The 27,016-nt window shown below is 41.1% G+C and overlaps 1 protein-coding gene across 1 annotated transcript in view; it reads left to right on the top strand.

Moving 5' to 3' along the window:
- LOC308277794 (protein adenylyltransferase SelO-like) overlaps nucleotides 1-27,016 on the top strand; it is a gene marked incomplete at both ends in the record, with an annotated part of 31,265 nt that overhangs the window by 1,747 nt on the left and 2,502 nt on the right. Inside the window, 17 exons of the mRNA XM_080717189.1 lie at nucleotides 1,692-1,810; nucleotides 3,561-3,689; nucleotides 5,808-5,872; nucleotides 5,952-6,008; nucleotides 6,097-6,195; nucleotides 6,366-6,433; nucleotides 7,914-8,001; nucleotides 14,578-14,647; nucleotides 15,564-15,636; nucleotides 16,713-16,796; nucleotides 18,111-18,240; nucleotides 20,243-20,287; nucleotides 20,594-20,675; nucleotides 20,775-20,867; nucleotides 22,477-22,556; nucleotides 23,886-23,929; nucleotides 26,647-26,726. Coding sequence (XP_080573315.1) covers nucleotides 1,692-1,810; nucleotides 3,561-3,689; nucleotides 5,808-5,872; nucleotides 5,952-6,008; nucleotides 6,097-6,195; nucleotides 6,366-6,433; nucleotides 7,914-8,001; nucleotides 14,578-14,647; nucleotides 15,564-15,636; nucleotides 16,713-16,796; nucleotides 18,111-18,240; nucleotides 20,243-20,287; nucleotides 20,594-20,675; nucleotides 20,775-20,867; nucleotides 22,477-22,556; nucleotides 23,886-23,929; nucleotides 26,647-26,726 — 1,406 coding nt within the window. The remainder of the gene's footprint in view (nucleotides 1-1,691; nucleotides 1,811-3,560; nucleotides 3,690-5,807; nucleotides 5,873-5,951; nucleotides 6,009-6,096; nucleotides 6,196-6,365; nucleotides 6,434-7,913; nucleotides 8,002-14,577; nucleotides 14,648-15,563; nucleotides 15,637-16,712; nucleotides 16,797-18,110; nucleotides 18,241-20,242; nucleotides 20,288-20,593; nucleotides 20,676-20,774; nucleotides 20,868-22,476; nucleotides 22,557-23,885; nucleotides 23,930-26,646; nucleotides 26,727-27,016) is intronic.

The raw sequence follows: 27,016 nt of genomic DNA, 5'->3' as shown, positions 1-27,016 counted from the left end.
GAGACATGGTTCGCGGCCAGCCTCAGCTACTTAGTGAGACCCTCTGCAACTCAGTGAGACCCTGTTCAAATAAAGAATAAAAATAGGGCTGGGGGTGGAGCTCGGAGGTAGAATGCCCCTGGGTTCCATCCCCAGTACCGCAAAATAAATAAATAAATATAAAAAATAAAGTTCACTATTCGGAAGTTAGGAAGAAATAAACCAGTAAAGAGGAAGTCACAGGTCTCTGATCTTGGTTCTTGTTCTTGTGAACCATGTTTGTGTAAAAAGTGCAAAGAGCCCTGTACCTGAACACACATTCTCATATTTCTTTTAAAAGTGTTTTTAATGAAGAAAAGCATTGTAGAATTAAGAAGCCTGTTCATATAAACCAACTTTATTGCTTTTTTCCCAGTCTTGAAGAGTAGTATATAAAAGCATGTAAAGTGTTTTTATAGTCTATAAAGGATGAAAATAGTATATAAAACATGTAAGGTAGCCGGGCATGGCAGCACATGTTTGTAATCCCAGGATTTGGGAGTCATTGAAGGTTCAAAGCCAGCCTTGGCAATTTTAGCGCAGCTCTCAGCAACTTAGACCCTGTTTCCAAATGAAAAATAAAAAAAAATCAGCCTGGGGGTATAGCGTGGAAGTAGAATGCCTCTGAGTTCAATCCCTAGTTCCCCCCAAATAAACAAAAAACATATAAGATGTTTATACACACAAAAATAAACAAAAACATAAGATGTTTATACACACAAATTAATACGCTTTAATGTGTACATGTGGTTTATCTTGATACAGATCACGTGTAACATTCAGCAGGTAGAATTTGCCAAAGTGTAGAAGTAGGCATCTTTTATTGTAGTTGTGACAAGCCTATGATTAATGTTATCATTTCCCCTCTTTTATAGTAAGAAAACATACAGAGGGATAATGCCACAGTTAGCAAGTATGGCACCACACAGCTCTGCCAACACCATTTTTATTTAGAAATTGCTTCAGCAGATTAAAACTAAAGACCTAGCTCTTAAGATGTTGCAATATGGCAAGGTTAAGTAGAGAAGCTGATAAGATCCACTGAGGTTTGCAATCTTAACTATGTAACTAGACCTTCAAGGAACATTCTTTCCCATTGTGTGATTAAAGGGAAGGTATAAACTCTGGTCCACATTGCCCTGGTTTTATTACTTATATGAGAAAGAAAGAGATTACCCTTCTTACTATTAAAACCAACAGGTAGTTCACCTAGGCGTGGATGGAATAAATTGGAGTTATTTTATACAGTGGAGCCAACTGTCCTTAGGCCAACCTTCTCCATTGATTTTAAATCTCATTTTCTGGATACAGGAAATTTTGCTCTAACTTTGGGTTGTTTCTGTACTTTCTATTGAATTCCACTGAACTTTGCTTTTTATTTTTAGGATAACAGTACTTCTCTTGTATTCTCAGAATTTTAATATGATAAGCAAACTCACTTAAAACATTTGTTTAGTTTTCTAGATTTGAAATTCAGTTTCTTAAAAAAAAAACACCTTTTATATTAGTGAGTACTGGTTGAAAGTGATAAAATAGTCCTCTAAATAGCAAAGTAAGAATGGTGGTTTAAGTTGGTTTTTTAAAAGAACTATAGTTTTCCAAAAGAATATTAATGCTGTATATGCGACAAATGAGAGTATTAAGAAGGTTTTTGTTTCTTCTGTTTTTATCAGCCGTGTTGCCAGTTGATCCTGTTAAAGAAAATTATGTTCGTAAAGTGAAAAACTGTATTTTTTCGATTGCCCTCCCTACTCCTTTCAAATCAAGAGTACATCTTGTAGCAGTTTCAAAGGTCAGGCTTTTTTTTTTTTTTTCAGCACTACAAATAACTCATGCATACAGTTGGCTAAGAAGGTATAATATGTTTTTAGAGTTAATATTATTAGTATATTGATAAATAACTATCTTTGTACTTGAGACTTAGAAATTTGGAAATGTCATTCTTACAAATAATTTTTTTTTTTTTTGGTACTGGGGATGGAACCCAGGGGCATTCTACCTCCGAGCTACACCCCCAGCCTTGTTTTTTATTCTTTATTTTGAAACAGGGTCTCACTGAGTTGCAAAGGGCCTCACTAAGTAGCTGAGGCTGTCTATGAATTGCGATCCTCCTGTCTCAGCCTCCTAAATGCTGGGATTACAAGCGTGCGCCATCACGCCTGGCTTTACAAATCACTTTTTGATACTTATTCTTGGAGCACTGAACTCACTTTCATCTTAAAATTATCTTACAAGGAAGAAAATACTTTTGTGAAAATAAAAAAAGAGAAAGCAAATTAAATTTTTATCTTAGATGACATTTGGAAGTGGTTTCTGCTGGGAGTTGGGCGTGGTGGCGCACTCTTGTAATCCCGGCGCTTGGGAGGCTGAGACAGGAGAATCACACAGGTTTGAGGCCAACCTTAGCTACTTAGTGAGGCTCTCAGCAACTTAGTGAGACCCTGTTTCCAAATAAAATATAAAGAAATAGGTCTGGGAGGATAGCCCGGAAGTAGAAAGCCTCTGGGTTCCACCCCCAGTACCCCGCCCCCACACACACAGTGGTTTTTGCCGGGGCCTGGTGGCACATGCTTGTAATCCCAACATTCGTTCAGGAGTCTGAAACCGAAGGATCGCCGTTCATGGACAGCCTCAGCTACTTAGTGAGGCCCTCCACAACTTGTGAGACTTTGTATTAAAATAAAGAATAAAAAATAGGGGAGGGGGTGTAGCTTGGAGGTTGAATGCCCCTGGGTTCCATCCCCAGACCCGCAAAAAAGAAAAAAAAAAAAAAAGAAAAAGAAAGAAAGAAAAAGTGGTTTCTAATAACATATTCTAATTTCTTCTCTCATGGTATAAGTGAGTTTTAGATAAAGATGGGACTTTTGTCTAGTTCTTTAAAAGAATAAGTGCGCTGGGCATGGTGGCGCACACTTGTAATCCCAGTGCTTAGGAGGTTGAGACAGGAGGATTGCACAGGTTTGAAGCCAGGCTCCGCTACTGAGTGAGGCTCCCAGCAACTTAATGAGAGACCCTGTTTCCAAATAAAGTATAAAATAGGTCTGAGAGTATAGCCCAGAGGTAGAAAGCCCTTGGGTTCCACCCTCAGTACCCCCCAAGCAAAGTTTAGACCATCTAATAGAATGAATTTTCTGCAAACAGCATAAATAATAATAGAAAGTCAAACCAGGCGTGGTGGTACACATACTTGGGAGGCTGAAACAGGATCACAAGTTCAAGGACAGCCTCAGCAGGTAGTTAGACTTTTATTAACCTAGTGAGACCCAGTTTCAAAATAAAAATAAAATGGGGCTGAGGCTGTAGCTCGGAGGTAGAATGCCTCTGAGTTCATTTTCCAGTACTATACACACATAATGATAATAATAATAATAATAATAATAATAAACACTTATAGAAAATCTAATATGCTGTTTATGAAAAATAATAATGCATTTTTCAAAGAAGTTATTTTTGTAATTTTCTGTCATTAGGTCTCTATTCTTGAAAATTATTGAAAGGTAACTTAGGTTTGTAAGATTTTTTTTTTCTTTGTCCTGCCTCAGGAGGTTCTAGAAGATATTTTGGACCTTGATTTATCTGTGTCAAAGAGAGAGGACTTCATCCAGCTTATAAGTGGCGGAAAGATAGCGTTTGGATCTCTTCCATTGGCTCACCGATACGGAGGTCACCAGGTGAGAAAAGCAACATCGCTTCCTCTTTGCAAATAAAAACATTTGGTAAAGCCGGGCGTGGTGGCGCACGCTTGTAATCCCCGCATCTGGGAGGCGGAGACAGGAGGATCGCGCAGGTTCGAAGCCAGCCGCGCTGGCTTAGGAGACCCTGTTTCCAAATAAAAATGTAAAAATAGGTCTGGGAGTGTAGCCTGGAGGTAGAAGGGCTTCCAGGAACCCCAGTACCACCAAAAAAAAAAAAAAAAAAAAAAAAAAAAAAAAAATTGGTAAAAATGCTGTCCTGCTAAATCACTCCACACGACTCTAATATGCCATTTGGAACCTCGGTCCATAAATGGTCTTTTTTTTACTGATGGGAAACTTACTGATTTCCTGATCTCACTTCCAGCACAGAATCCATCATTCTCCTTGGTTTTTGTGAACTGAGGTAAACGTAATGTGACGTTGACTTTAGAACCTTCCAGAATATGCTGAGAACACTGTTCAGACTTGTGTTTTTACTGATACTCTGAACTTAATTAGGAGTGGTTTGTTACTAGTGAGGATAAAATCTTAAAGTGCTGGGTAGATTTTTCTCAATTTCATGTTTGATTCTAGGACTTTAAGCATCACGTAAACATTCTGCAGCCATTTATAGGACTCTGCGTCTAGGAACTGAAGTGAAGGAGCCTGTCCCCTTCCCTCAAATTGCTAATGGTCTAGGGGCGGCGATAGAAAGACAATTCAGGACCACTGAGGTAGATAAGGGAAGTACAGACGTCAGTGGAGCGTACAGGACCGCCAGCCCGAGCCTTGAGGGGCAGAGAGAGCTTTCTGGCTGAGTAGCATCTGTGCTGAGCATGGGGTGTTGTCCGCCTTAGCAATGACTATTGGAAGTACTAATCCTTACTGTCTTTTGGGCACTTTGCATATATTAGCATCCTAACAGCAACATGGGAAGGGTTACCCATTTTACAGAAATGATAGGTCAGTCGTGGAGAGATCAAGTAACTCACGCTCATTTCCGTAGCTAGTAAGTGGCGTACCTGGGCGTTGAACAACCGTAATTAACTTTAACAGAAAAAATGGAAAACAGTTAATTATGCACGTTCAAAAGCAATTTTTTTTCAGGTACAATTATGATTCTATTTTGTGTATGTATAATACAGGCAAAATTGCTATTCATAAATTGTTTTGAGTCCATACATATACATATGGATCCCCTATATTTTACCATATATACATTAAATACATAATAAAATATAGAGATAGGTAGGTAGATTGTTGCTGGGGATTGAACACAGGACCTTGCACATACTAAGCAAGCAATCTACCACAGAGCTGTACTCCCAGCCCTAGCTTATATTCTTTAATTAAATAAATAAATAAATCCTGTTTTATATCTAACAAATTTGTTTCCAACATTAAGATAACAAAAGAATAGATTATTTAAAAATTTTTTCTTATTTATTGTCTTTTTTTTTTTTTTTGGCGGGCCTGGGGATGGAACCCAGGGGCATTTGACCTCCGAGCTACATCCCTGCCCTATTTTTTATTCTTTATTTTGAAACAGGGTCTCACTGAGTTGCAGAGGGCCTCACTAAGTAGCTGAGGCTGGCCACGAACCGCGATCCTCTGGTCTCAGCCTCCCGAACGCTGGGATTACAAGCGTGCGCCACTGTGCCCGGCTTATTTATTGAATTTCACTTATGTTTGTTGAATCTATTTTCACCATTATTCTAGTTGTTGATTATTATAACCCTAAAAATGCATTGCTGCATTCTCAATTTCGACAAACCTTGACTGTAAAAATATAATCAATCAGTCCAGATTTGAATAAAAATAATTATCCTCAAAGCAGCTGGGTTGGTGGCCTGTGCCTGCAATCCCAGTACTCGGCAGGGTGAGACAGGAGAATCACAAGTTTGAGGCCAGGCACAGCAGCTTAGTGAGGCCCTCAGCAACTTAGCAAAACTTGTTTCAAAATAAAAAATAAAATAAGGCTGGAGGCGTAGTTTGGAGGTAGAATGCCCTTGGGTGCAATCCCTAGGGTCCCCCCCCCCAATTTTTTTTTTTTTTTTTTTTACAAAAAAAGCTATAAAGGTGATAAGCATGAGTAATTTTCCTTTTTCTCTTCAGTTTGGGACCTGGGCGGATCAGCTTGGGGACGGAAGAGCTCACCTTATTGGAATTTACATGAACAGGTACCTCCCGCATTTCTTGTATCATAGCTTATTTGCTACATGTTAATATGAATCTTTTAATATGCAAATTTTTTTGAAGACAGGGTGAAAAGTGGGAGCTCCAGTTAAAAGGCTCAGGAAAGACTCCCTACTCCCGGTATGGTTTGGTAGTATTTTTAATCATCTAATGAGATTTGATGTTGCCTTGGTTACAAACGAAAGCTTTTCGATCGTAATTCCTATAGAAACGGTGACGGCAGAGCTGTACTCCGTTCCTCAGTGAGAGAATTTTTGTGCAGTGAGGCTATGCACCACCTGGGAATTCCAACAAGCAGGGCTGCAAGGTAAGTCCCTTTTCCTTGAAACTAACTTTCAGTGTTGCATCTGATGACTTCCAGAAATGTGTCAGAAATGTGTGGCTTGAGGAGGTGGGTGTCTGGTAGGCAATGTTATAATTTTGCCACTTAATTATTACTTACTATCAGCTAAAGAGTCTGACTCTCTTGTGTTTCAGCCTGGTTGTGAGTGACGATGAAGTGTGGAGGGATCAGTTCTACAGCGGAAATGTCACGAAGGAACGAGGTGACTGTTCTTAGGACACTTACATGTGACTGAGCCAAGTTCTTTAAAAATTACAGATACTGAGCTGTCTGTGGTGGTACACAGTGTGTGAGAGGCTGAGACCCTACTTATAAGAAGAAAAATAGCGAGGTGCAGTGGTCCAGGCCTGTAATCCCAGCACTTGGGAGGTTGAGACAGAAGTACCGTAGGTTAGTATCTCAGAGCTTGAACACCCGAGTTCCCCAATACCACAAAGAATAAATAAAAAGGGCTGGTGGTGTGTCTCAGTGACAGAACACCCCTGAGTTCAATCCCCAGTACAAAAAAAAAAAAAAAAAACCAGTTATTGGACATTTTTATAGCCTTCTTAAAAACGATCCAGGTTAGTCCAGTGTGATAGCACATACTTGTAATCCCAATACTTGGGAGGCTGAGATAGGAGGATTGCGAGTTCGTGGCCAGCCTCAGCTACTTAGTGAGGCCCTCTGCAACTTAGTAAGACACAGTTTCAAAGTAAAGGATAAAAAATAGGGCTGGGAGTATAGTTTGGAGGTAGAATGCCCCTGGGTTCCATCCCTGGTACCACACATACACACACACACACACACACACACACACAAAAAAAAAAAAAAAGACCCAGCGTTCTCTAAGATGCAGCTTCAGCATTATGGCAGTATTAGAGTAGAAAAGCTTCCCCACATCTTTACATCACTAACCCATCCATTTCGGAGAGCCAACATCTGGGGAGTGAACAAAAAGCTTATGAGCAGTTGGTAAAAATCACAAGCAGCTCAGGAAGGCCAGACGGTCCCCCCTCAGGAGCCCCACCGACCTTTCCTCATGGCTCTCTCCTTGTGTTCTCTTCCAATAAGTTCAGGTAGTTGGTTTCTTCACTTTTGGTAATTTAGAAATAGAAAAACTAGAAAGGGAATGAGAAATGTGCTGCAGAGACACATTTAGAGAGGAGAGAGAGACAGACAGACAGACTGGCAGCCTTGGCTCTGAATCTCCGGGGAGAAAAGGAGAGTTTGAGAGCTGACAAAGGAAGCCATCAGGCACTGTTCTCAGCGTCCTGGGTGCTACAGTGGATCCTGTGGGCACGGCTCCGTCAACAGCAGCACTTGTTTTTTTTTTAAATTAGCTTTGTAATTGATGCATTACAATTATACACAATAGTAGATTCATTGTAACACATTTACACATGCATGTAACACAGTCTGCTCAATTTATTCTCCAGGACCTCCTTTTTCCTCTCTTCCTCCCTCCTCTGGTCCCCTTCTTCTACTTATCAAGTCTGTTTCTAAAATTGCGATTGTATTAGGCTTAAAGTAATAGAGAAAACCCCTTGGCCTTCTGTGGGATGTAAATTAGTTGTGTGTTTTTTCTGGTAAATTTAGTGAATATCTTCTTTTCTATTAAAATTTCATTTTAAAGAAAACATTGGGCTATTATTAACATAGCTTCAAGTAGTTTTATGCTAAAATTAACATTTCTTTTTAAGGTGCAGTAGTGCTGCGTGTTGCAAAATCATGGTTCAGAATTGGCTCATTAGAAATTTTGGCTCATTATGGAGAACTGGATTTACTGAGGTTAGAAAATTATTTTTAAAAAGCTATGAAAATGAGAATTTCCCCCTTGCTTTATTAATGTATAAATTGTAAGAATCTCATATATTTAAGGTATACAATGTGATGTTTTGATATATGTATACATTATGCAGTGATTACCACAAGCAAGTTAATGGCCACGCTCACCACCTCACACAGTCCCTTTGTGTGCGATGAGAGCGGCTCTGAGCAAATTTCCATTGTACAATATATTATTAACCTGTTTCTACGCATCCAGCGCCTTCAGATTCCGCGTAAAAGTGAGCTCGTACAGTATTTCTTTCTCAGCAAATCCCACAACACACACACAGTCTTTCTCCAACTTGCTTCATTTAACATAATGTCTTCCAGACTCATTCACTTTTTCACTAAAGGCAGGATTTCTTTCTTTTATAAGGTTGAATAATAAAATTACATTTTAAAAATTAGCCAGGCGTGGTGACACACGCTTGTAATCCCAGCATTCGGGAGGCTGAGACCTGAGGATCACGGTTCTTGGCCAGCCTCAGGTACTTAGTGAGGCCCTCTGCAACTCAGTGAGACCCTGTTTCAAAATTAAGAATAAAAAATTGGGCAGGAGGTGTAGCTCGGACGTTGAATGCCTCTGGGTTCCATCCCCAGACCCACACACACAAAAAAAAAAAAATAAAATAAAATAAAAAATAAAAATAGTACAAAATCTGAAACATGTTTAATTATGTACTGTGAAGTTAACTATTTTTTATATTCTTACAAGTAAAACCAAGAATTTTAATATTTTCTTTTTTTGTGTATATGTGGTACTGGGAATAGAATTTATGTGTGTTCTGTCTCTCAGCTACACCCCAGCACTATTTTATTGATTGATGGATTGATTGATATTTTGAAAAAGAGTCTTGCTAAGTTTTAGAGGGCCTTGCTAAGTTGCTGAGGCTGATTCTGAATCTTCAATCTTCCTCTCCCTTTGAACCTTTTATTTATTTATTTATTTATTTATTTATTTATTTTTATTGGTGCACTGTATTCATACATCATAGTAGGATACGTACTTTTGTAGACATACATGCACACTTTTCCCAGTCAGCCCCCACCCAATCCCCACCCCATTCTCTCCCTATCCCTCCCTCCCATGCTTGGCTTAGTAGTTGACATCTAGTATTATGGCAATTTATCTAAAATTAAAAATGATAATCTCACATAACAGTTTCATTTGTCTGATACCAAGCTTTTGATGACTTAAAGATAACATTTCAATATTTCTTTTTGCTTTCTTTCTTACCAGAGAATATTTTTTTTTCTATTTTTTAGGTGAAACTATCATATATTTATGTATTTATTTTTCAGAAAAAAATCTATCCTAATATGGAATATGGAGTCTAGGTACCCAAAACGATCTTGAAAAAGAACAAAGCTAGAAGATATATATTTTCTGATTTCAAACCATATAAAGCTACAATAATTGAAACAGTGTAGTACTATTCTAAAGGCAGATATATAAACCATTGGAGTTAAATAAAAGCCTAGAGCTAAATTCTTCCCTATATTGTCAAGTTATTTTTGACAAGGTTTCCACGAACATTTGGTGGTGGAAATGATAGTCTTTTAACTAAATATTGTTAAAAAATAATAATTACATGGAAAAGAATAAAATTGGACCCTTACCTAATCCCATATACAAATATTAACTCAAAATAGATAATAGACCTAAATATAAATCTTAAGACTATAAACTTTTAGGAGAAAATCTGGGTCATAAAACCTCACAACATTGAAATTGGCAGTGATTTCTTGGTTATGATTTCAATGGCACAGGCAACAGAGGAGTATACAGACTCCCTAAAAAAAAAAAAATTGTATATCCAAAGACAATGTAAACAGAGTTAACAGTTACTAACAGAATGGGATAAAATATTTCCAATTGCTATATCTGAAGGTATATTAATATTCCAACTAGACATCCTAAAAATTAACAACAATAAAGGCAAACAATACCATTTAGAGATAGGTAAAAGACTAACATAAATAATGAATCTCCACAGATAACCAATCTTAATTGTCTGTTGGATGGAAACTCTTGTTTCTCTGGTTCTGGTGTGTGTTACCTATTTCTTCTTTGTAGTTAATCTCTTTGAGTATTTTCTCTAGTGCTGGTTTTGAAGACATAAATTCCTTCAGTTTCTGTTTGTCATGGAAGCTTCTTATTTCTCCATCTAATTTGATAGAAAGTTTTGCTGGGTAGGAAATTTTTGGCTGGAAGTTGTTTTCTTTCAGAGTTTGGAATATGTTACTCCAAGCCCTTCTGGCTCTCATGACTTGGTTTGGGAAGTCTGGAGTGATTCTAATTGGTTTGCCTCTGAATGTCACTTGGCCCTTTGTTTTTGTTGCCTTTAAGATTCTCTGCTTGGCTTCCACATTGGTCATTTTGACAATTATGTGGCGTGGGGATCCTCTTCTCCGATCCTGTCTAAAGGGAGTCCTATAAGTTTCCTGGACCTGTGTATCAACCTCTTGCTGTATGTCTGGAAAATTTTCTGCTATTACTTCTTTGAAGAGATGGTTGATCCCTTTGGTTTCACTTTCTTTTCCCTCCTCTATTCCAATTATTCTTAGGTTAGCTCTCTTAAAATGGGCCCATATTTCTTCAATATCAGATTCCTGCTGTCGGATATTTTTTTCTAGATTAGAAACTATGAGTTCATTTTTGGATTGCTCATCTTCTAAGAGCGAGATTCTGTTCTCCATGTGTTCTAATTGGTTGTTTGTGCTTTGAATTGAGGCCTTTACTTCATTAATTGCATCCTTTATCTCTTTTTGGCTCTCTCTGAGTTCTTTTCGAAGCACCTCTATTATTTCTACAGTTATTTTCCTGATTTGATCTTCTAGAAATCTCTGATTTTCTGTTTTATTGGGTTCTGATGTTGTAGGGTTGTGGGCATTCATTGCTCCAGTATTATTCCTCTTTCCCATGATTTCCGATGTTTGTGCCTTCTCTGGGTTCTTCCCTTGGGTCACTATGACTTCCCTTAAGGTGTTCTGGATCTCGAGTTAGTAGTATCTCGGACCCCACTACTCCTTTACTGGGTTTTATCACAGAGTCTCCGACCCAGAGAGTCGATAGAGGCTGCTTTAGACTGTGGGTGGTGCCAGGTTGCACGTTCTCCTATGGTGTGATATCTCTGCCACCGCCCCTCCCCCACTGGGTCAAGTCCCAGGGAGTGCAGTACTGGGATTTCTCCTCTGTGGCCCGCAATTTGACTCACTATTCTTGAGTACACAGATGTAGCTGTACTGGCCTCGCTGAATTCGCTGCTGCTGCCGCCGGTGGCAATATGGCGCCGCTGCTACGCCCTCGGCTATGGGGCTGGCGTTTTTCTTCTTGATTTTGATTTCTACTCTGAATCCCTGCAGCGTGTGCCGAGCTCGGCCACTGGGAGCTTTAGATGCTCTCTGCGCGGAGAAATCCCGCCTGGCTGTTCCACAGTGGCTCACCTTGGCTTGCTGTAGCCGTCCCGTGAATTCGCCGGTGCCTCTGGCAGTATGGCACTGCTGCCGCGTCTGCCGCGTCCTTGGGCGCGAGGCCGGTGTATCTCCTCTGTGGCTCTGTTCTCAGTCCGCTTTCTCTCTGGAGCCTGGTGATTTTTTGTTTCACTGGTGATGGTGTTTTCTCGCTATGAAAGGCGCTGATTTTGTGGTAATGGAGATTTGTTGTTCCCCTTTGAACCTTTGATCTTCCTATCTTGTCCTCCCAAGTACTGGGATTACAGGTGGGGCCAGGGTGCATGACTTTTTTTCTGTCTTCTTTTTTTTTTGGCGGTACTGGGGGTGGAACCTAGAGGCTTTCTACCTCCGGGCTATACTCCCAGACCATTTTTATATTTTATTTGGAAACAGGGTCTCACTAAGTTCCTGAAAGCCTCACTAAGTAGCTGAGGCTGGCTTCGAACCTGTGCGATCCTCCTGTCTCAGCCTCCCAAGCATGGGGATTACAAGCGTGCGCCACCACGCCCGGCTATTTTTCTGTCTTCTTATAAGTAAAACAAAGTGTGTGTGCCGGGAGTAGTGGTGCATGCCTGTAATCCCAGCATTCGGGAGGCTGAGACCAAAGGATCAGTGTTCGTGGACAGCCTCGGCTACTTAGTGAGGCCCTCTGCAACTCAGTGGTGAGACCCAGTTTCAAAATAAAGAATAAAAAATAGGGCATGGGGTATAGCTCAGAGTTCGAATGCCCCTGGGTTCCATCCCCAGACCCCCCTCCCAAAAAAACAAAGTGTGTGTGTGTGTGTGTGTGTGTGTGTGTGTGCGTGTGTGTGTGTGTGTGTTTTGCTGGGATTGAACCCAGGGCCTCACACAGGCTAGGCACATGCTTTACCACTTGCCTACACTTCCAGTCATAATTGTTTTTAAATTTTTTATTGATGTATTATATTCATACATCATATTGGGGTAAAAACCTTGTGTGGACATACATATACACATAACCTTAAGCCATAATTGTTTTTAACATTGCAGTGTGGCAGACACCTTGTGGGTTCTTAGAAAGAAGGAGGGGTCATGCCCCGCTGTTTCTTTTCTCAAGGACTGTGCTGTGGCATGTTCATGCACCCCAGTTAAGGCTCAGGATGTCATGCGACTCAGAGGTGTGGGAGAGGTGGCTCTAGTGCTCGGTTTCTACAGCCCCCAGAAGCCTACCACAATCCTCCCAAATTCTGGGATGCCTGTGTGTCCTCTATCTCATGTCTATTCTTTTCTTTTCTTTCTTTCTTTCTTTCTTTTTCTTTTTTCCTTTTTTCTTTTGCAGTACTGGGGATTGAACCCAGAGGCATTCTATGCCGAAGGTATACCTCCAACCCTATTTTGTATTCTTTATTTTTGAAACAGGGTCTCACTAATTTGCGGAGGGCCTCATTAAGTGTCTTGTGCCTATTCTTCTTTTTCTTTTTCGGTGCTAGGGATGGAACCCAGGGGCATTCTACTTCTGAGGTCTACCCCCAGCCCTATTTTTTATTCTTTATTTTGAAACAGGGTCTCACTGAGTTGCAAAGGGCCTCACTAAGTAGCCGAGGCTGTCCATGAACCACGATCCTCCTGTCTCAGCCTCCCGAATGCTGGGATTACAAGCGTGCGCCACCGCGGTCAGCTTTTGTGTCTACTCCTTATTCACTGAGTTGACCTGAAAGTGGAGCCCAGCCTCTTCAACAAGACAAAAGAAACAGCAGTCCAGATTTACACGGAGCCTTTACAGAGTATGTCTTTCTGAAGATTTCTCTGGGGAAGGGAGAAGTGAGGTTGCTTCTAAAAACAAAAGCCACGAATTCTCTTCTTTGGATCATGCAGTCTAGATTCTCTGATGTCTTAATGTGTCCGATTTGCATCGCTAGGACCAGAGGACCTGACTAGAGCAACCCCGAGAAGCAGAAGTTGATCTTGGCTCATGGGTTCAGCATTTCGGTCCATGGTGGGCTGGCTCCAAGGCAGAGACATCTTGGTGGCAGGCATATCGCTTCCCTCATGGCAGCTTTTTCCTAGCTTTTGCTGAGAAAAAGAAACAAGACTCTTGGTCTTCCTGCTGGCTACAGCAATACTCAATGGATGCTTACTGAATTGATCAGAATTTGTATCATAGAAACATAGACTCTAATATAGTCTTTTAAAAGTATTTTAATTTTAATTTATTATTTATTATTATTTTTATTTGCGGTACTGGGGATGGAACTCAGGAGCATTCTACCTCCGAGCTACACTCCCAGCTCTACTTTTTTTAGTCATTCTTATTTATTTATTTATTTATTTATGGTTCTGGGGATGGAACCCAGGGACCTCTACCTCTGGGTTACACCTCCGTCCAACCTATTTTTTTATATTTTTTTTAAAATTTTGAAACAGGGTCTCACTAAGTTGCTGAGAGCCTCACTAAGTAACTGTGGCTGGCTTTGAACCTGTGCGATCCTCCTGTCTCAGCCTCCCAAGTACCGGGATTACAAGCATGTGCTGCCACGCCCAGCCCTTTTTTTTTTTAAGCAGGGTCTCACTGAGTTGCAAAGGGCCTCGCTAAGTAGCTGAGGCTGTCCACGAACCACAATCCTCTGGTCTCTGCCTCCCAAGTGCTGGGTTACAAGCATGTGCCACTACGCCCGGCAAATATTTTTATTTTTGATTGGCATTGAGGAAATATTTCTCTTTGGCTGTTTTGGAGTAAAAGCTTACTCCTAAAGCATTTAAATTTTAAGCCAGATATGGTGGTGTGTGCCTGTAATCCCAGTACCTGGGAGGCTGAGGCGAGGTGGAAGCCAGCCTCAGAAGCTTAGTGACACCCTCAGCAATTTAGCGAGACTCTGTTTCAAATAAGGGATCATGTTTCAAAATAAAACAATGAAGTGGGGGTGCAGCTTAGCGATAGATCACCACTGGGATCAATCCCCAGGAAAACACACACACACACACACACACACACACACACACACACGCGTGCGAAGTTTTTAAGTTTTAAGGCTAATATCATGAACTCATAAACGTTGAGGGTGGGTCTAGATGCTTGCGTATTCTGAGGAACAATGACACGGCCCCTTGTTTTCCCTCCAGGACACTGTTAGATTTCATCATCCGGGAACATTTTCCCTCAGTAGATGTCAGAGACCCTAACAGACATGTGGTAAGTGTGTGAAGAGAAGAGGCAGTGCTCTGCTTCTTTTCATTGGCCACCAGCGCCAGAGGTTACAGTTCACAAAGCTACAGCTGGGGCAGGAAGTGCTGAGCGTTTGAACATTTTGTTGGAGGAAGATGAGATGAGCCACCGTACAGACCAGACGGTTGTGTGGATGGAAAGATGCCTAGAGACAAGGGGCAGGTGCTCCTACATCCTCGCTGTGTTCGTTACCTTTTATCAGCATTTGTATCTTGGTCACATATGTTCTGCCCTCACACATTAGCTATGTAGCTACTTCTATAGTAGGAATATAAAAATAAACACAACACGTGACTTACCATTCCTCTTCATCACCCTTTTCATTCTTCCAGCAGTCACAGAAAAGGGAATGTATTTTTCTTGTTGACACATTGCGAAATTTAAGAATTGACAAGGCTTTAGTTTAACTCCCTTGTAATTTTTTTTTTTTTTTTGGTGGTACTGGGGTTCCTGGAAGCCCTTGTACCTCGGGCTACACTCCCAGACCTATCTTATACTTTATTTGGAAACAGGGTCTCACTAAGTAGCTGAGGCTGGCTTCGAACCTGCGCGATCCTCCTGTCTCCGCCTCCCAAGCGTGGGGATTACAAGCGTGCGCCGCCACGCCCGGCCTCTCTTGTGAATTTGATTTCACTTTTCTCATGGGTCACAGAGAGTGTTGATCGTAAGACTGTGTCTGAGGCTTTTACATGTTGCTTCTGAGTGAACACTTTTACCTTCTCCCATTTTTTTCTTACATGTACTTCTGTTCCTTAATCACCTTCTGACCCATATTTGAGCACTTCCCATGTTCTTAAAGATTACCCTGGAAATTTCCAGAGGATCCTAAAAGATTATACTGTATGCTACTGGAAACTAGAAAATTTTCTAAATTTTGTTTTAGGACTTTTTTTCAACTGTGGTATTTGAGACAGCACAACTTATTGCCTTGTGGATGTCTGTTGGTTTTGCTCATGGTAAGTTACTTGATAGCATTTCTTCTGATGAGAAAGTACAAGCAATTTATTGAAGTAAAAAACTTTAAGACAGGCGTGGTGGCGCATGCTTGTAATCCCAGCATTCGGGAGGCTGACACAAGAGGATCACAGTTGGCGGCCAGCCTCAGCTACATAGTGAGACTCTTTGCAACTCAGTGAGACCCTGTTTCAAAACAAAGAATAAAAAATAGGACTGGGGTAGAATGCCTCTGGGTCTAATCCTTAGCAAAAACAAACCAAAACAAGAAATTTTCCCCAAATTTAAAAAGGGTATTTAGATGTATTTCTGCTGATAAACTTACCATTTTTAATATGCAAGGTTGTTTTGGCAACCTCAAAAGATTTCTTCATGTTCAAAATGTTTTGGCCAGCCAGGTATGGGGGTGCACACCTAGTAATCTCAGTACTTGGGAGGCTGAGACAGGAGGATTGCAGGTTCTAGGCTACTTAGTGAGGCCCCATTTCAAAATAAAAAATGAAAAGCCCCTTTACTATTTTTTACATTTTTTATTTTGAGTCAGTCTCCCTAAGTTACCCAGGTTGGTCTTGAACTTCCTATTCCCTTACCTCAGCCTCCTGAGTAGCTGGGTATAGGAATGCACCACCACACTGGACTAAAATATAGGTGTGTATGTGTGCGTGTGTGTGTGTGTGTGTGTGTGTGTGTGTGTGTGTGTGTGTGTGTGACTGGGGATTGAACCCTGAGCATTCTAACCCTGAGCTACACCCCCAGCCCTATTTTATTTATTTTATTTTTTATTTTGAAACAGGGCCTCACTAAGTTTTAAGAGCCTCACTAAATTGCTAGGGCTAGCCTTGAACCTACACTCCTTCTGTCTTAGCCTCCCAAGTACTGGGGTTACAGGTGTGTGCCACAATACCTGGCTTAAAATGTATTTTAACATATTCTAAACTATTTAATGTCACTAATTAAACCTTCAATTGATAATCTAATTTTATTTAATCTCTAATACAAATGTCATATCTATGATATTTTCCATTTTGGATCATTATATAGAGTTACAGAAAAATACTTTGATTTTGTCATCATTTAGGTGTTTGTAATACTGATAACTTCAGTGTGCTATCTATCACAATTGACTATGGTCCATTTGGCTTTATGGAGGCCTATAATCCAGGTACGTATGGTTTATATATGTGTGTGTGTGTGTGTGTGTGTGTGTGTGTGTATGTACAGCTTCAGCTACTTAGTGAGGCCCTTTGCAACTCAGAGAGACCCTGTTTCAAAATAAAAAAAAAAAAAAAACACAGCCAGGCATGTTGGTGCACGCTTGTAAGCCCAGTACTTGGGAGGCTGAGACAGCAAGGATCGCAGGCTCACAGCCAGCCTCAGCTACTTAGTGAGGCCCTCCGCAACTTAGTGAGGCCCTGTTTCAAAATAAAGAATAAAAAAAAAGGGCTATGGGTGTAGCTCAAAGGTAAAATGCCCCTGGATTCAATCCCTGGTGCTGCAAAATATATATATACACACACACACACACACACACACACACACACAAAGCCAGGTGTGGTGGTGCACGCTCGTAAGCCCAGTACTTGGGAGGCTGAGAGAGGAGGATCACAGGTTCCTTGTGGTCAGCCTCAGCAACGTCATTACTGTTTACTGGCAGGATCAGAGAATGAGGGCCTCCAAAACTTAATGAGACCCTGTTTCAAAATAAAGAATAAAAACTAGGGCTGGAGATGTAGCTCAGAGGTTGAATGCCTCTGGGTTCAATCCCCAGCACCACAAAATACATGTACGTATCATAGCTTTACAGTGAGGAGAATTAGAATCAGAATCTTCTTTCTGTTTTTAAGCTTATATTTAAATTTAATAAATTTATATTTATTAGATGAAAATCTTTCCAACATAAATATTTACTTCAAAAGTCATATAAGCACTTAACACCCAAATGCACTTAGTGCTTCTAAAATATGAATATTTGCCTCATAGAGGAATATGTTTCCAGCCTACATGAATATCCAGTCTGCCCCATATACATCTCTTTGCACAGTGCTGGGGTGAACCCAGGGCCTGATACAGGCCAGGCAGGCGCCCCACCCCTGAGCCACAACCCAGCCTACAAATGTATCTTAAACCCAGCTCAAACAGCACGTCCCCCACAAAGCCTTCTGTGACCCTGCCAGTAACAAGTAGCGTATTAATGTGACCCCAATTTGCATACTAGAGGGAGAGGTTTCCAGAGGCCTCTTTACTGTCAGATGCCAAAACTTACGTCCAGTCTGACAACACACTCCCTTGTCACACTTTACGCCATCCTCTCTGATACGTAATTCCTTAGAGACTACGAAGGACTCGCTGTTGGATGGCCTGCGGAACCCAGATCTAGCAGGCTAAAAGAAAGACCATTTTGTGATGAACCCAATTCTTTCTGCTACCCTTTCCTGTACGATTTGTTTTATACTTGTTTATATTTTGTTTTAAACAGATTTTGTGCCAAACACCTCAGATGATGAGAAAAGATATAAAATAGGAAATCAGGCCAATGTTGGGATGTTTAATTTAAATAAGTTGTTACAAGCTCTGAATCCATTACTGGATCCCAGGCAAAAGCAGCGGTGAGTAAATCCTCATTCTACAAACATTCTGTGTGAACGTGAGTAACAGTCACCTCCTCTCCTGAAATCAAGAAACTAGCTTTTTTTTTTTTTATGGTACTGGGGATTGAATCCAGAGGCATGTGCTACACTCTCAGCCTGATTTTATTTCTTATTTGGAAACAAGATCTTGTTAGGTTGCTGAGGATGGCTTCAAGCCTTTGACCCTCCTGTCTCAGCCTCCCAAGTACTGGGATTACAGATGTGTGTCACTGTGCCTGGCTAAGAAATAACATTTTAAAAGCCATTAGATCATTTTTCCTTTTCTTTATCAAAGAATATAGGTTCAAGATATTTTTTATTTTTTTTTCTCTTTTCTCTCTTTCTGTACTTTTTTTTTTTTTTTTTGCATTACTGGGGATTGAACCCCAGGAGTGTTCTACCACTGAGATATACCTGTGGCTCCTTAAAGTTTTTAATTTAATTTTTTTTTTGGTGGTACTGGGGTTCCTGGAAACCCTTCTACCTCTGGGATACACTCCCAGACCTATGTTATATTTTATTTGGAAACAGGGTCTCTAAAGCCAGCGTGGCTGGCTTCGAACCTGCGCGATCCTCCTGTCTCCGCCTCCCAGGCGCAGGGATTACAAGAGTGTGCCACCACGCCCTGCATTTTTTAAAATTTTTTAAATTTTGAGGCAAGGTCTCACTAGGTTGCCCAAGCTGTCCTTGAACTTGTGATCCTCTTGCCTCAGCCTACCAAGTAGATGGTATTACAGGTGTTTGCCACAGTGCCTGGCTCAAGTGCTATATTTTTCTCTAGTACAACTTGGACTTTTTCCTATAGTTATTAGGATAAAGTTTTTCTTATTTGTTGCTTTTTAAATGTTGTGAAATCATAATTTATTTCCTGCTAGACCCGAGGGCTATTTTATCACTAATTAGTTAATTAGTTAGAATAATTTCTAAATAGTTAGAATTATTTTGTAATTAGTTAGAATTATTTCTAATTAGTTAGAATTATCTTGTATATATTTTTATGTCCAGAGAGTATGTTTGGCTGGGGATGATGGCACACACTTGTAATCCCTGTACACCGGAGGCTGAGACTGAAGGATCACAGGTGCGTGGACAGGTTCAGCAACTTAGTGGGAACCTGTTTAAAAAAACTAAAATAAAGTAGAACTTGGTATAGCTCAGAAGTAGAATGCCCTGGGTTCAATCCCCAGTTAAACATACACACACACACACACACACACACACACACACACACACACACACACACTATGGTAAAATCTTTACTATTTAAGGTTAAGAACTCTTTAACTTTTATATTTTTATGAGATGCTTTATAGTTTTTTCATACTTTCTGGTAAATAACATATTATCAGATTGGGTGGGGTGTTTGTAGTATATTATTTTGCTTATCAGTTGTTTTTCGCATTTATGACTCTCTTGGCATTATAGAAATAGCATTAACATTTATCCTATAAGATAATTGTTTATGGTGATGTGTGGTGTGTGTGGTACTGGGGATGGAACCCAGGGAACTTCTGCCTCCAGGCTACACTCCCAGACGTATTTTATATTTTATTTGGAAACAGGGTCTCTTAAGCCAGCTGAGGCTGGCTTCGAACCTGCACGATCCTCCTGTCTCAGCCTCCCAAGTGCGGGGATTACAAGCATTCACCACCACGCCCAGCTTCTAAATTTTTGATACAGTATATTAATATAAGTGAGAATTTTCTCTAAAATATGATATATATTTAAACCCATAAGTCATAATTAGTAGCACTTAATCTACATTTAATTGAACATTTATTAAAATTCTCTTTATTCTTATGTGTTTCAGTAGTATTAATTTTAAATCAAAGTTGTTGTTTTTTGAGAGTTTCACTAGGTTGTTGATGCTGGCTTTGAACCTGCAATCCTCCTGTCTCAGCCTCCCAAGCACAGAGCTCACAAGTGTGTGCTACCAGGCCCGGCTTAAATCAAAGTTTGTCTTTCCTTTTTATTCCTGCAGTGCTGCTCAGATCCTTGATGGGTACCCTAATCTGTATTATGCAAGGTTTGTCATTTTCTAATACAAATATCAAAATATCCTGATTGGTCTGGGGACAGTTCTTAAGAGAGTGAGAATTTTTTTTTTTTTTTGTAGTACTGGGGGTGGAACCCAGGGGCTTTTTACCTCTAGACTACACTCTCAGGCCTTTTTTTTAATACTTTATTTGGAAACAGGGTTTCACTAAGTTGCGGAGAGCCTTACTAAGTAGCTGAGGCTGGCTTCGAACCTGTGCGATCCTCCTGTGTGCCACCATGCCTGGCAGAGAGTGAGAATTTTAATAACCAACTGAGTCGACATTTCTTCTTTTAGATTTAGAAAATTGTTCAAAGCCAAATTGGGATTACTTGGAGAAGGGGAGGGTGATGATGAGTTAATTGCATTTCTCTTACATGTGAGTTTATCATTTTATCTTTCTTTTTCTGATTAACACTTGAATTACTATTTCTATTTTTGAAGAATTGATATTGCTAAATGTAATTATTTTCATTAGCTCATGGAAAAGACAGGAGCTGATTTTACAATGACATTTCTGCAGCTCAGTGAGATTACTGAAAGTCAGTTACTAAAACTGGACATTTCTCAGGTATTAACTTGGGACATTCCGTGTCTGTCTGTCTGTCTGTCTGTCTCTTTCTTCCCTCCTTCCCTCCCCCACTCCTCCATTACCTCCCTCTGTCTCTCCCTCTTTTCTTGTACTGGGGATTGAGCCCAGGGGCACTCTACCTTCAAACGACACCCACAACCCTTTTTATTTCTTATTTTGAAACGGCCTTGTGTTTTGCTGCGAGTCTTACTGCTTTCCGAGCTGGCCTTGAACACGCAATGATCCTTCTGTCTCAGCCTCCCAAGCACTAGAATTACAGGCTTGCACCACCACACCTGGTTTGGCTTTTTTTCTTAATTCTTAATTCAGGTTTCTTAGTGTATAATTTATGTATCACAAAATCCCACTCAGTTGTGTAATTCAATTGTTTTTAATAATTGACAGACTTGTACAGTTGTTACAGTTCAGTTTCATCACTGTTCTAGATTCTAGAGAGATCCCTGTATCCGTCCATAGGCAACTGTTATTTTAACCTCTAGCACAAGCAACTGCTAATGCATTTTATGTCTCTAAAGGATTTTACTTTCTAGATATTTCATGTATTTGGAATCAGACCATATCTGATCTTTTTGAGTCTGGTTTCTTGGCATAGTTTTGAGGTTCACCTGTGTCATCACCTACATCAGTAGTTCTCTTTTTTATATGTAATCTCTTCTTTCTTATAGGTAATCTCTATAAGAACTTTGTGTATAGCCGGGTGTGGTGGCGCACGCTTGTAATCCCCGCGCTTGGGAGGCTGAGACAGGAGGATCGTGCAGGTTCGAAGCCAGCCTCAGCTACTTAGTGTGAGGCTCTCAGCAACTTAGTGAGACCCTGTTTCCAAATAAAATATAAAATAGGTCTGGGGGTGTAGCCCGGAGGTAGAAAGCCTCTGGGTTCCACCCCAGTACCACCAAAAAAAAAAAAAAAAAACAAAAAAACTTAGTGTATATTTTAATTTCTCTTAAGTCATGTCATTATATGGATTTCTATTAATTATAATTTTATTTTGGTGGTACTGGGGTTCCTGGAAGCCCTTCTACCTCCAGGCTACACTCGCAGGTCTATTTTATATTTTTTTATTTGGAAGCAGGGTCTCTTAAGCCAGCAAGGCTGGCTCCGAACCTGTGCGATCCTCCTGTCTCCACCTCCCAAGCGTGGGGATTACAAGCGTGCGCCACCACGCCCGGCGAATTATAATTTTTGAGTTGAACAAAATATAGAAAAAAGGGAAATATTCTTTTTGTGATACTTGAAATAGCATTCTTTATAAAATTCTAGGTAAGCCAGGCATGGTGGTGCAGACTTGTAATCCTAGTACGTGGAAGATTGTTCGAGGACAGCTTCAGCCAGTAGTGAAACTCTCAATGCAGTGAGACTCTCTTTCAAACAAAAAATAAAAAGGGTTGGGGGGTGTAGCCCAGAGGCAAAATACCCCTAAATTCTAAGTTCAATTACCAGTAAAACACACACACACACACACACACACACACACACACACACGCATCTGGGCAAATTATTAAAAAAACAAACATAAAGGAGCATAAAAATAAAATAAACTGATATAATAGTAATATAATAATCAATCTATTTCCATATTTTTATTTAGCAATTCTGGGCTCTGAAGACAATTTCAAAGCATGAACTCTTTCCTACCTGGGTATCCCAGTACCTTTTGAGATTGAAGAGGTAAAGTCATCTAATCACTTCCAAACAGCTTGCAACATCCCAGCTTTCTTTGGCCCGGGCACCTTGCCCTGGATGAAGCCTCTGGGGCAGCGATACCTGGGCAGGGAGGCTCCCCTGAACGCTCGCCAGTGACACAGCTCCCCAGGCTCCAGCCCTCGCCCTGAGCCCGGGAGGGGCCTGGAGCTGCCCGGCCTGTCTATTGTCACAGCTAACACAATTGCATGGAGCTACTTTATTCCATGACTCCCAGTGGACTAGAAGCAGTCAACTTGCCAGATCAGGGAGTTGTAGCTATTGGCAGATGAAGGGAGAAAAGAAGGTCAAGAAAACCACAGGATGTTCAGGGGCAGATTGCCCTCACAGTTTGAAGCCCACCGGGCTATTTATAGAGGGGGCCTTGTGTAATCAAGAAAAAGTTATGTTCAGAAATGAATCAGACAGTTTAGACTTTTATAGACAAATTTTTAAATTTTTAATTTTTAATTTATTGCACAAATGGGGATTGAACCCAAGGGCATCCTGCCTCTGAGCTACACCCCTGGCCCTATTTATTTTTATTTTTTTATATTGAAACATGGTCTCACTACATTGTAGAAGGCTTTACTAAGTAGCTGAGACTGATTGTGAACCTGCTATCCTCTTTCTCTGCCTTGAAAGTACTGGGATTACAAATTGGGGTCACCACGCTCAGCTAAATTTTTTATTTTTTATTTATTTATTTATTTTTACGGTACTGTGGGTAGAACCCAGGGGTATTTTATCTCTGCGCTACACCCCCAGCCCTATTTTTTATTCTTTATTTTGAAGCAGGGTCTCACTGAGTCGCAAGGGGCCTCAATAAGTAGCTGAGGCTGTCCGAAAACCACGGTCCTCCTGTCTCAGCCTCCAAAATGCTGGGATTACAAGCGTGTGCCACCACGCCTGGCTTAAATTTTTTTTAATTGGTTAAAACAAGAGGCTTGGTGTTGCCTAAGTTAATTAAACTGGGTAATATAGGGTAATATTTTACACACTGCTTATGCAGACTCGGTGCCAGTGTTGGTTCCTTCACTGGCTCTTTTCGTGGTGAGGGCTTGAGTTCAGGCCTCACACGATCTAGCCGTGCACTCCGCCACCGAGCTGCACGCACAGCCCGCCACTACTGTTAGGTGCTTTTCTTTTCTTTTTTTTTTATTCCTATTTATCTTTCCAACATTGATTCACTGTGATTCTTGGATGCTTTTTCCTCTCAGTATTTGTCTTGTAAAATAATTTTCTTTTATTTGGAAAAAACATATGTAATTTCGGGGAAGAGTGGTTAATTTTGTCCTTGGCCTTATTCACTTTTAGTAACATGAATGACTCAGATTCTGAAAGAAGAAAAAGGATGATAGGTAAGTAATCCTTTTCATTTTCTGGACTTTAAGGATTAAAAAAAATTCCTGCCGGGCGTGGTGCGCACGCTTGTCATCCCCGCGCTTGGGAGGTGGAGGCAGGAGGGTCGCGCAGGTTCCAAGCCAGCCTCAGCTGGCTTAAGAGACCCTGTTTCCAAATAAAAAATTAAAAAAAAAATTACTGAAAACCAAAAGCATTCCTTGAGGGGACCAGGCTTTGTTTTTTGCTGTTTTAAAGTCGGTTAAGTTTAGGTGAGTATTGTAGCTGGGTTGAAGGGTCATGTGTGTGTGTTTCTGATTTCAGCAGATGTCTTTTGGCATAGGGTGGCTCTGCCTCAATGAGTTTGCATGCTGATGTTAGAATAATATTGCTTTAAAAGATGATGCACAGACAAAGAAAGTGGTTTGGGATACGGTGGGAGAAACACGGGTTTTGGAGTGTGGCAGGTGAATCCCGTCTCTGCCACTTCTTAGCTGATTGCGCTGAAGGATGAACCCTGCAGCTCTCAAGCCCTGAGCTGTAGTGGAAGGGGGATGTTTGCAAGGACAGTGGAAGGACGAGTGATCTTTTATAGTGCCTGGACGTAATACATAGTTAATAATTGATGGCTATAAAATAAATCACTTTTATGTATTAATATTTAGTTTACAAAGGGACCTCCCATTTGGCTCGAAGGAAGAAAAAGTAGAAGTTAGTATTTTTTGCAATATGGGTTCCAGCAAGATCAAAGACATTAGGACCAAGGGGCCTGCAGATGGAGTGGTCCTGCCTGGGAGTGTGTATCAGAGCCCTGTTGTGTCCTGGGGTGGGGAGCTCATGCTGGAAACAAGCCTTTTTGCTGGAGCAATAGAGATGAATCTGACTTCTGCCCTTGAAGATTCTGTTATCTAGTTAACTTGCTTATCAGATTACATAGAACGCTTGTTGGCTTTTGTGTGGATATACTTCTCAGTTATTACTGCTTCAGCTTTTATTGCCAAAAGAAATATCTCTCAAACAGAAAGTTCTAGGTAAAAGTGAATAGAATTAGGTAACTCTTCAAAGTAGCTTAGCCTGCAGAAGGATACAGCCTGAATACCACTTTTCTGAAACGCTTGAGACCCAACGTGTTTGTTTCAGAATTTTTGGGATTTTGGGATATTTGTGTGGATGATAGTGGTTGAGCATCCCCATCAAAAACCTGAAGTCTTGCCGGGCGTGGTGGGCACGCTTGTGATCCCCGTGCTTGGGAGGCTGGGACAGGAGGATCGCGCAGGTTCGAAGCCAGCCTCAGCTACTCAGTGAGGCTCTCAGCAACTTAGATCCTGTTTCCAAACAAAATAGAAAATATGTCTGGGAGTGTAGCCCGGAGGTAGAAAAGCCCTTGGGTTCCACCCCCAGTAACAACAACAACAACAATCTGAAGCCCTCAATTTGCTCCCAAGGGCTTCTGCTTGTGCCACAAATCCTAGCATATTTTAATAGCCCTTCTTCGCAGATGTCTAAAAAGCGTTCGTCCAATTTGCTGATCTCCCAAGCGGGTACCTTGCTGTCCCGCGCTGCTGCCCACGCCATGGGTCCACAGTTCTCTTTGCAGTGACCTTCCTGCTCGCTCTTGGGCATAGCAGCGCATAGCAGCGCCACCGGGTCAGGCTTTCACTCCATGCTGGTAGAAGACAAAGGAGGCTCCTGCCTTTGTGTGTGTGGGGTCTAGGGGTTGGGCCGAGGCGCATTCTACCTCTGAGCTATCCTCAGCCACCGTGCCGGGCCCAAGCCTATGCTTATATAATGCTCTTGATTTCTGTGACCCTATTTTATTTTACTTTTTATTTTGAAACAAGGTCTCAGTTGGTGAGGGCCTGGCTGAGTTGCCAAGGCTGGCCTCGAACCTGCAGTCCACCTGTCTCAGCCTCCCACACACTGAGCAGCGCCTGGCTAGAGACTGCTTTTTTCACCCTCCACAGGTGGTTGGCCTAATGCAGAAGAACCCAAACAGCTGCTTTCTTCAGGCTGTGTGTGTGTGTGTGTGTGTTTGTGTGTGTGTGGTGTACAGGGACTGAACCCAGCAGTATTCTGCTGCTGAACCACACCCCCAGCACTATTTTGCTTTGAAATAGGTTTTCACTAAGTTGCGAAGTGTCTCGCTAAGTTGCCGGGGCTGGCTTCGAACATGTGATCCTTCTGTCTCAGCCTCCCCGGCACTGACATTACAAGTATGCACCACCACACCCGGCTCTCTTCATGCTCTCTGAGATGCTTAATACACCTAAAATGGTGAAAAAAAATCAAACGAATGGTAAAACCCAATAGCAGAACAGAACCTGGGATTGATTATAATGCTCAAAAAAGTTTTATGTATCACAATTGATATTCAGTAATGTTTAGCAACATTAAAACTGGTATTCCTCCCTTGAGTCTTCCTGCAAAGTTGTTTTTTTTCCTTTATTTGGGGGGTGGTACTGGGGTTCCTGGAAGCCCGTCTACCTCCAGGCTACACTCCCAGACCTATTTTTACATTTTTATTTGGAAACAGGGTCTCTTAAGCCAGCGCGGCTGGCTTCGAACCTGCGTGATCCTCCTGTCTCCGCCTCCCAAGCGCGGGGATGACAAGCGTGCGCCACCACGCCTGGCTCCTGCAAAGTTCTTAAAGATGAAGTAACTTCTGTGGCAATTTCTCTTGGCCTGTGTTGACAAAGGAATGCTCTGTTCTAAGATGCACTTTCTCCCCCGGTTTCAGCTGTCAACCCTAGATATGTGCTGAGGAACTGGATGGCTGAATCTGCGGTGCGGAAAGCAGAAAGAAATGATTTTTCGGAGGTGAAGTGATTGACTTTTCCGATTTATTTTTATTAATTTTAAACGTGTCATGTTTTGAACACACTTATTTTGTTTGTAAATATGCTCACTGCACCACTGGCTACACTAGCTTTTCACATTCAAATAAGATTTTACTTATTTATTTGTTGTGTTACTAAGAATTGAATCCACAAGCAACCTACCTCTGAGCTATACCCCCAGACCTATTTTTTATTCTTTATTTTGAAACAGGGTCTCATTGAGTTGCAAAGGGCCTCGCTAAGTAGCTGAGGCTGTCTGTGAACTGCGGT

This window comes from Muscardinus avellanarius (assembly GCF_963383645.1).
Source record: "Muscardinus avellanarius genome assembly, chromosome: 20".
Taxonomy (NCBI): Eukaryota; Metazoa; Chordata; class Mammalia; order Rodentia; family Gliridae; genus Muscardinus; species Muscardinus avellanarius.
This window is presented reverse-complemented; position numbering and strand designations above follow the sequence as displayed.